Below are 9117 nucleotides of genomic sequence, written 5' to 3' on the forward strand. Positions count from 1 at the left end.
TGGAGTTTGAGGAGGAGCAGGCCGCAGGGGGGCTGGGCACGCCCCAGCAGGGTGAGACTCGGGAGCCCCTCCCCACGCGGCCGACAGAAGGGAGCCTGTCACCCTAAACCGGCTGCAGGCCTCCCCTCCCGTAAACCAACCCCGGCTCCGCCCGTGTAAACGGAGCCGCAGAGCGGCCCAGCTCCACCATGAAAGAATGATGAGGCGGCCAAGCCTCGGGCCGCTTTCAGGAACCACGCAGGAGGCTGGGCCCTGGACCCCCGCCAAGCTGGACTCCCCAGAACAGACGCTGGGCCGGGAGCATGAGAATCAGGGCCTTGGGCAGGGCCTAGGAGCCTGGAGGCCAGCAGGATAGTCCTCGCCTGGGGGGCTGGCCGCAGTGGCCTGGCCCAGAGGGCACAGTGCCCGGGGCAGAGCGGGACGGGAAGTCTGACAGCAGCGGCAGCTGGCCCAGGGCTGAGGCCGGGGCACCAGGGAGCCGGGTGGGGCCCCGGGGGGTTCCTGGAAGGCATTCCCAGAGACTCACTGCCCTGCGGGGAGCGCACAGGTGGCCTGGCTCGAGCAAGGGGCCAAGACCCGGGTCTGCGACAGGGGAAAGGTGTGGTCTGGGAAGGTCCCTCGGTAGGTAGTGCTGCCCCGGGCCATCTCCTGGTTTCCAGGGCTCCGGGTCAGCCAAAGTGGGGATCCATCCCCTCCCCCAGCCTGCACACACACGGGGCCTGTGCCAGCTCACGCCACCGGCATCGGCATTGCCTGGGCACCCGGCCTGGTACACGCGCCGGTCGCCACGGCAGCAAACAATGAGCTGGCAGGAGCCCAGGCTGGCCTCTCACATCCAAGGCCAGTGGTCGAGATATGTAGGACCCAGAGTCCTTACCCTGGCCGCCCCGGAGGGGCCCGACTGGGGTTGGGGAGGGAGGCCCTCCACCCCATCCCCCAGCATCCCAGGGAAGGGACAGCTTCCTGAGAGCTCCGTGCCAGGGGCCGGGGGGTTCAAGGCCTTCTCTGTCCCTGGCCCCAGCCAAACCTCACTAAGAGGGGCCGGTGGCCGAGGAGGATCTGCGCTAAGCTTGTCTGCTGGGAGCTCAGAGCTGAGGCCGCCCCTGCCTCGTAGGCCCAGCTTCTGAAGCAGGGTCCACCCAGCTGTGTCCATCTGCAGCTGGCCACTCCCTGCAGTGGGGTCCCAGGGTGCTGCTCACACAAACAGCCCCTCCGTACCCACGAGGGAAAGGCACCTCCTCGAGTGAAACATGTTTTCAGTTGGTGCATCAGTCAGGCTGACATCCGTCCAGCGGTTGCAGACGACAGCCCAGGGCAATGGACACACACAGGGGGCACTCCCCAGCCCCCCTGAGGGCAGGTTCAGAGATAAGTGGGGTCAGGTGGCTTTGGAGGCCCCCAAAGGCATCCTGGACAGGCGGTGGCTGTGTGGACACCCTGGCAGGGGCTGCGGCCACAGGATCGCCTGTGCTTCCCTGAGGAGTGCTCCCTGGGGCACGGCTGGGGGCTCCCGCCCAGCACAGTCTCAGGGAATCTCAAGCGGACTCCCATGTGCTGCACTCGGCCTGATCACCGTCCCGGGCAGCCATGAGTGGGCCCTGAGGCTGGGGTCCAGGGAAGCATCTCTGGGGTCGGGGCCCGGCTCACTCTGCCCTGCCCGTCCATCCGATGCACCTTCTCACACACACACACACACACGGCACGCACACTGCCTCATCCGCCCTGTGGGTCTCAGCGCATCACATACGCTCCAGACCTTCCCAAACCTTCCCAGTCCCTGCTGTGTGCCAGAGCCTCACGGGGGATCCAGAAGGGAACCATGACCCCGGCAGGCATCTGGGCTCCGGCCTTGGGGCCTGAGGCAGGGGTAGCGGGTAGATCTATGCAAACCACCTCCCTCCAAGGAGGCCTGGGCTGTGAGGCCCACCTCTCAGAGTCCCCCTTGGGGCCTGAAAGGTCACCCCTGGGCTCAAACCCTGGGTCAGTGCCGGGCACCCCAACTCATGCCCGCCTCGGGCTGCAGGGCCCCAGAACTGACAGGCCACAGCCACTTCTGGCTCCACCACGAAGAGGACTCCCGGAGCCAGGGCCACTTAGCACCTGGCAGCTGGCCTGCCTCCCACTGGGCACATGACGCCCGTGAGCGCCCTGCCAGCGCCTGCCAGCACTAATGAGGCTGTGATGCTAGGCGGGCATCCCGGGCTCTTCAGAGCTGGAAGTTGGGGGGACCCTGGGCACAGCTGCCCCCCCGCAAGGGTGAACTGAGCCGTGCTGCTGGGCACGTGTCCCACGGTGTTCCCGAAGCCCTGGGGGTGGGGCAAAGTGAGGTCCAGCAAGGAATGGGCGTGGACAGCCCATGGCTCCCGCCCCCCCATGGATGTTTCCTTGGCATCGGGGCTAGGCCTGGGCCCCTGGGGCGTGGGAGGATTTTGTGCGGGCACTATCTCTGGAGGGAGTACATCCCCTGCCAGTGGGTGCCTGGCACGCAGCCGAGCCAGGCACACGGTTGGTGCCCCATCGATGCACGTGGGCCGCAGAGATGGATGATGCCCCCTGAGAGGGCCACGACCAGCCTCACTCGAGCAACCCTCGGCGCGCACCGAGCTGTCGTGGGGTCTTGTGCCCAGGTGTGTCTCCCGGAATCCCACTCCGGCCCCGGTGAAGGGACGCGTGAGCTTGTCCCCCAGTGTCCGCACGCGCTCGGGGCCTGCAGAACGGAGGAGGGACTCCTGACCTTGCCTGCCCTGCCTGCTCCCCGGGGCCCACGCAGGCCTGGCGCCAGGCCCCTTCCCGCGGGAGGGGGCCGTCGTGGCCTCCAGAGGGTCGAGAGGCTGTTGCCTAGGGCACCCAGGGCCCACGAGGCTGAGGCTGGAAGTGCCGTGGCCCGGGCCCCTCCCCAGGGAGGCCTGAGGGCCACACACTGCGATGAGGAAGAGGACCCCAAGGCTGGCCCAGGCCCAGGCCGGGCAGCTCTGGTTCCACTGCTTGGCTCCCAGCCCCGGAGGCAGGTGCAGGAGACAGACAGACAGGATGCGGCTGAGCAGGCCACCGCAGGTGCCCAGAGATGGCCCCTGGGCTCCGGGGGAGGGGACGTAGCCAGGTGGTCCCAGGGCCTGGGGCTGGAGGTGCTGGGGGCGGGGTGGGGGCGGCTTCCAGCCTCCCCGGCCTGCTGGCCACATCTGGCTGCTGAGAGGGCTTTGGCCCCCACGACCCCCTGGACCGGACCCTGTAAAGACCTCAGTCGTCACAGGAACACGAACAACAGCTGAGGCGTCCCCAGGGCCACGCGGCGAGGCTGCCTCCCCACTGCTCACCCGTGGAAGGGGGAGACTGGGCTCCTAGAGGTGCCTACAGCATGGGGGTGGCCGGAGGCCTGGTCCTCTCACCCTGAGTCCAGTGGCTCATGGCCTCTGGGACCCCATCTGCTCCGCGCCCACCCTCCCATGTCGCCTCCCCTCCTTGAGGCGGACGTCACCCTCTCCATCACACTACTGCCATCTTGGCAAACCGGGGCCCTGAGCCCCGCACCACCGGGCCGCCCATGTGGCCTTTCCACATGGCCCGCACCCGGGCTTGGGCCTGCCCTATGGGGGTGCCGGGGCGCACCTGGCTGCTCGCTGGCACCGACGCTCCCGCCTGCCCCTCGCCCAGCCAGGGCCACCCTGGGAGAGGTATGGGGCCCAGGGCTGCAGGCTGCCCGAGTCGGGGGGCCGGGCTCCTGGCACCAGGAATCAGAGAAGGGTAACTGGATCTGGCCGCGGATCTGGCGGCTGCTGCGGGTGGAGGGCTGCGATCGGGTTGCGGCCTCGCAGCGACTTTCCATCAGGCAGCTCTTTCTGCGCCGGGAAGGAGCGGGGCTGTGCGGGCGAGTCTGTGCAGTGGGTCTGGGGGCCCTAAGGTAGGGGACACGTGAGAGAGAGGCCAAGAGGCGCAAGGGCCAGGAGGCGGGGCAGAGGCCCGAGCTGTGGGCCTGGGCGGCCGCCAGTGACGACGGGGAGGTGGGTGGCCCTCGGCGGGCGGAGCTTTCCAGCCGGGCAGGCCCCGGGGCTCCGGCCGCTCGAGGAGTCCAGGAGTGGCTGAAATCCAAGCTGGGGTAACAAAAGGCAGCCGCTGTCCCTAAGCCGGCACAGCTCTGATCCGCCCTCCAACCCGCCCTCCGCTGCCCGCGGGCCATGTAAGAACCGCCCGGGGCCCCGCAGCTGCTGGTCAGAGGGCAGCGGGTCCATGACGCCGGCCAGGCCTCTGGGGGAACTCGGGGGCCGAGAGCACGCAGAGAGAGCTTCCAGGCCCCTCGCGGGGCTGTGGGTCTGCCCCGAAGATGCCCACCAACGGCCTGCACCAGGTGCTGAAGATCCAGTTTGGCCTTGTCAACGACACTGACCGATACCTGACAGCTGAGAGCTTCGGCTTCAAGGTCAATGCCTCGGCCTCCAGCCTCAAGCGGAAGCAGATGTGGGTGCTGGAGCCTGACCCGGGGCAGGGCACCGCCGTGCTGTTCCGTAGTAGCCACCTGGGCCGCTACCTGTCAGCCGAGGAGGATGGGCGCGTGGCCTGCGAGGCTGAGCGGCCGGGTCGCGACTGCCGCTTCCTGGTCCTGCCGCAGCCCGACGGGCGCTGGGTGCTGCGCTCAGAGCCACACGGCCGCTTCTTCGGCGGCACCGAGGATCGGCTGTCCTGCTTCGCCACGGCCATCTCCCCGGCCGAGCTGTGGACCGTGCACCTGGCCATCCACCCGCAGGCTCACCTGCTGAGCGTGAGCCGGAGGCGCTACGTGCACCTGTGTCCGCAGGAAGACGAGCTGGCGGCAGACAGCAACACGCCGTGGGGGGTGGACGCGCTCATCACCCTCATCTTCGAGAACCGGCAGTACTGCCTCCGGTCCTGTGACAGCCGCTATCTGCGCAGCGACGGCCGCCTCGTCTGGGAGCCCGAGGCCCGAGCCCGCTACACGCTGGAGTTCAAGGCGGGCAAGCTGGCCTTCAAGGACTGCGACGGCCGCTACCTGGCGCCCGTGGGCCCCACTGCCACGCTGAGGGCAGGTCGCAACACGCGGCCCAGCAAGGACGAGCTCTTCGACCTGGAGGAGAGTCACCCGCAGGTGGTGCTGGTGGCCGCCAACCACCGCTACGTGTCCGTGCGGCAAGGTAACGTGGGTGCGGTGGGACAGCCACGCTGACCTCGGTGTGGGGGCTCATGCGGGGGAGTGGCACCGTGTCCGTATGGGTGGCGATAAATGGGTGGCGGTGCACAGGACAGGGTGTGTGCCTTGGGCCACGTGTGGGGGTCCTGGCTGGGGCTGCTGGCTTCAGAGCCGGAGGGAGGGGATCCCTTTCAGGACCACTGCACCCTGGGCATGCTGGGCAGCAGCTGAGCGGGGGACAGGCAGTGCCCCGCAGGAAGTGGGCGAGGCCCAGGCCGGCTGCTGCGAGGGCCAGGGGGCTGGCCCCACACTCCCCTTCTTGTCTGCTCCATTTTCTAAACTTCACAGGAGACTGGGGAGGGGGCTGAGGACACGGCCAGGAGCCAGCAGGAGGGCAGTTGGCGGGGCTGCGGCGCCCACACCTCCCATGCCTGACCAGCGGGGACCCTCCTTCAACCCAGGAGAGGGGTGAGGGACCTTGGGGTCCCTCCAGTCTGGTGGCCTTCACTTCTTGCTGGAAGGCACGGTCTCTGGTCAGTGGGTGCAGCCTGGCTCTCTGTGAATCCTGGATCTTGGTCACCTGCTTGTGTGACCTTTCCACGTGTGACCACATACCTACGAGGTGAACACGGGCAATTCCCACTTCCTGGAGAAGAAACTGAACTTCCGGAATGGCCCCTAGCTGGGCCTGGGTCAGCAGTCATGGCTGTCTCTATCTGGGTCCCTGGGTGTGTGGACCCTGACCTGGCCCCTGGTCCCGCCGGCAGGGGCCCAGCCACGAGCCCCCCGTGGGAGGGACAGCCGTGCTATCGCTGTGGGGGCCCTGCCTGTAGTCAAGGTTCCCAAGGCCAGTCCTGCGTGGGGACGGGCTTCCAGCTAACACCTCCTGCGCGCCTGTCTGGACCGTGGCCAGGTCCTGGGGCACACGGAGGACAGTCAGCCCTTGTCCTTCCCCGCACAGGCCCCACGGTCCAGCCGCACGGCTCTCTGGGCTGTGGTAAGGCCCCTGTGGTTGAATTGTCAGTAAAATGCAGGCGACGGCGTGCAGGGCCTCCTCTGTGAGGGTCAGAGGCCACGTGGACACAGCACCCAGCTGTGCTCCGCTGGCGAGCAGGGCCGTGGTGGCGCCGGAGGTGGTGACAGGGACAGTGCCGGCGGTGGCGGTGAGGGTGGTGCCGTCTGGACTCTCCTCCCATCTCTGGACTCCCCTGCACCTGCCTGGCCCTTTCGCAGGGGAGCCCCCTACTGAGGGCGAGGTCTGCCTTCCATTGTAGAAGCCAGGCACCCACATTCGCCTGCTCGCTTCCTTCGCAAAAAGCCTGAGGGCATATGACCCGCCCCCCCCATGTGGCCCGTCAGTCCTGGGGGGGCGCCGGTGGTCCCCGGGGCTCCGTGGCAGCTGGAGCTGGTGCCTGTATCCCAGCGACGTTGCTGACCGGGCAGCCCCAAACCCGTCTTCTTGGGGTGTCTGGGAGCACCCCGCCGGCCTGCTTCCTCCACCCACTATCGTCTTTTGCCCCCAATCGGCCAGAGTCTGCTTGTTTCTATTGCAGCCACTGCCGGCCTCAGGGACACGGTGTGGCTGACGGAACAGTCCCAAATGCTCAAGGACGTGGAGAACCTCGTACGAGCCAAAGTCTGGAGGCTCCGGGGCCGTGGGGGCCCAGGCAGGACACCCGTGCCAGCTCGGTGGTGTCCTCAAAGCCCTTCGCTCTCGTGCGGCCGCTCCCCAGGGACAGTGCTGCCCTCGGGCTGGGGCCCTCGTGCGGATGCCACGGGGGCGGCCTCAGAGGTGGCGGCGGCCGCCTTCCCCCTCGGCACCTCTCTCGTCTCCTTGGTCTGTTTCAGTGTCACCTCCTCCAGGAGCCGTCCCTGGTCAAGGCCCACGGCACCCACGGGCCCTGGACACTTTGCTGTCGGTTATGTTAGTGCTGATGGTGGGACGGCAGGGGTCACTTAGTTCACCGCTGCTGGTGGGACGGTGGGGACGGTGCTGATCCGCGTCGGAGGACAGACCCCGATCTGGGAGGCTTTGGAGGAACAGCCTTGGGAGCTGGCGAAGGGCCCCAGGTCTCACCCTCTCTGGCACAGGCCCTGCCTGGTCCCCGCCCCACCTTCCTGGGGACAGGCTTGGACGGGATCTGGCCCCGACCCTCAGGCCCCCGTTTCCTCTGGCTCCACCAGCTGGACATGCTGGAGGCCAGCCTTGCCGGGCAGCTCTGGGATGGGTCACACCCCTGGAAACAGGGGCGTGGTTCATGGGAAGGAGCCAGGGAGGCCCCGGCGCCTACCCCCGCCCCCCACCCCGGCATGAATGTCCCCTGTGCCCCCTTCCAGAAACCCAGGCAGAGCCCCAGATAGCCTTGCCCTCCCTCAAGGCTCCTGGGAGAACACACACACGAGCAGGGCTGGGGAGGTGACGGCGGTCCCGCCTCTGCTCGGTGCCCAGCAGTGGACCCCAGGCCCCAGCTGTGTCCTGGACAATGGCCTGGGGAACAGAGGGACCCCACCGTGCCCACCCAGTGGCTTAGGAAGGAGTTATAAATAGAGGCTGGTGTAAGCCTCGGGTCGGGAGGGCAGCGGCAAGCAGATTACCCGGCGATTAGCAGGGGCAGGAGATTTGCGGCCACGGAAGGCTCCGGCTCCCGGGGCTGCGGTAGGAGCCGGGCCAAGGACCTTCAGGGAACAGGACGGAGGCGACCTGCAGTGAGCCCACATGGCCGTGGGCCCCCGCCCTCCAGAAGTGCCTTCCAAACCTTAACTCCAAAGGGTTCTGGGTGAGAGCCCCTCCAGGGTCGCCCCCGACTATGCTCTTCCCCATCTCTCTGCTCCCCACGCCCCCCACCCAGGGAGAGGCGTGAGGGGCTTCCCATATCCTCCCTCCAGGGGTCAACGTCTCTGCCAACCAAGATGAAGAACAGCATCATGAGACCTTCCTGATGCAAATTGACCAGGAGACAAAGAAGTGCGCCTTCTATTCCAGCACCGGGGGCTACTGGACCCTGGTCACCCATGGGGGCATCCAGGCCACGGCCACACAAGTGTGAGTGCACCCCCCCCCACATGTGCCACCACCCCTGTCACCACCACTTCCACCACCAGCACCATTACATCACCTCCACCTCCAGATCCACCACCACCACCGTGGTCACCTCCGCCCGCACCAGGAGGAGCACTGTAGCAGCCCAGCCGGGGGGTGCCCAGCGGGGTGAGGGGCGGCTCTCAGTGGTGGTGGGTGTGTCGGGGGGCAGGTGCCGGTCTCCCCCTGGGGGCTGAGCTCCCAACGCCCTGCTGCTCTGAGGGGACCTTACCCTGACTCTTCCAGCGCTGCCACCACCATGTTTGAGACGGAGTGGCGCGGCCGGCGGGTGGCACTCAAGGCTAGTAATGGGCGCTACGTGTGCATGAAGAAGAACGGACAGCTGGCGGCCACTAGCGATTTTGTGGGTGAGCGAGCACCCCTCACCTGGCCTGGGATAGAGGCCGGGCCGCGTGCCTACTAAGAACCCGTTCCCCCTCCCTGTGTAACGGCTGCCGCCGTGCCTGGTAACAGCCGTCCTTGCTGGTCAAGACAACGGCCCCGGACGTCAGGGACACTCAGAGCCCAGAGCGCCCTTAGCTCCTCCGTACACCCGGGGGACCTGGGGCCCAGCGGCAGCAGGCCCCTTGCCAAGGTCACGTAAGGCGGTGGCAGATGCGCGCACAAGAGGCACCAAGAGTCTGGGCCCTCTACGCGCCCCGCCTGCCTAACCCAGCCCGGGAGGGCGGCGGGCGCTGGGCCACCCCTCAGCCCCCACCACTCCCCACCAGGTGAGGACGAGGAGTTCATTCTCAAGCTCATCAACCGCCCCATCCTGGTGCTGCGGGGCCCGGACGGCTTTGTCTGCCACCGTCGCGGCTCCAACCAGCTGGACACCAACCGCTCGGTCTACGACGTCTTCCACCTGAGCTTCAGCGACGGCGCCTACCACATCCAA

General features: G+C 67.6%; 1 protein-coding gene across 1 annotated transcript in view; it reads left to right on the forward strand.

The window, feature by feature from the left end:
• The first annotated feature begins 4254 nt into the window (after positions 1-4254).
• The window catches only part of FSCN2 (fascin actin-bundling protein 2, retinal), a 7907-nt gene continuing 3044 nt past the window's right edge, over positions 4255-9117 (forward strand). Inside the window, exons 1-4 of the mRNA XM_077756446.1 lie at positions 4255-5144; positions 8027-8183; positions 8466-8587; positions 8951-9116. Of these exons, the coding sequence (XP_077612572.1) occupies positions 4319-5144; positions 8027-8183; positions 8466-8587; positions 8951-9116 (1271 nt within the window). The 5' untranslated portion in view covers positions 4255-4318. The remainder of the gene's footprint in view (positions 5145-8026; positions 8184-8465; positions 8588-8950; position 9117) is intronic.

This window comes from Crocuta crocuta, unplaced genomic scaffold (genome assembly GCF_008692635.1).
Source record: "Crocuta crocuta isolate KB4526 unplaced genomic scaffold, BGI_CrCroc_1.0 scaffold50, whole genome shotgun sequence".
In the NCBI taxonomy this organism is placed as follows: Eukaryota; Metazoa; Chordata; class Mammalia; order Carnivora; family Hyaenidae; genus Crocuta; species Crocuta crocuta.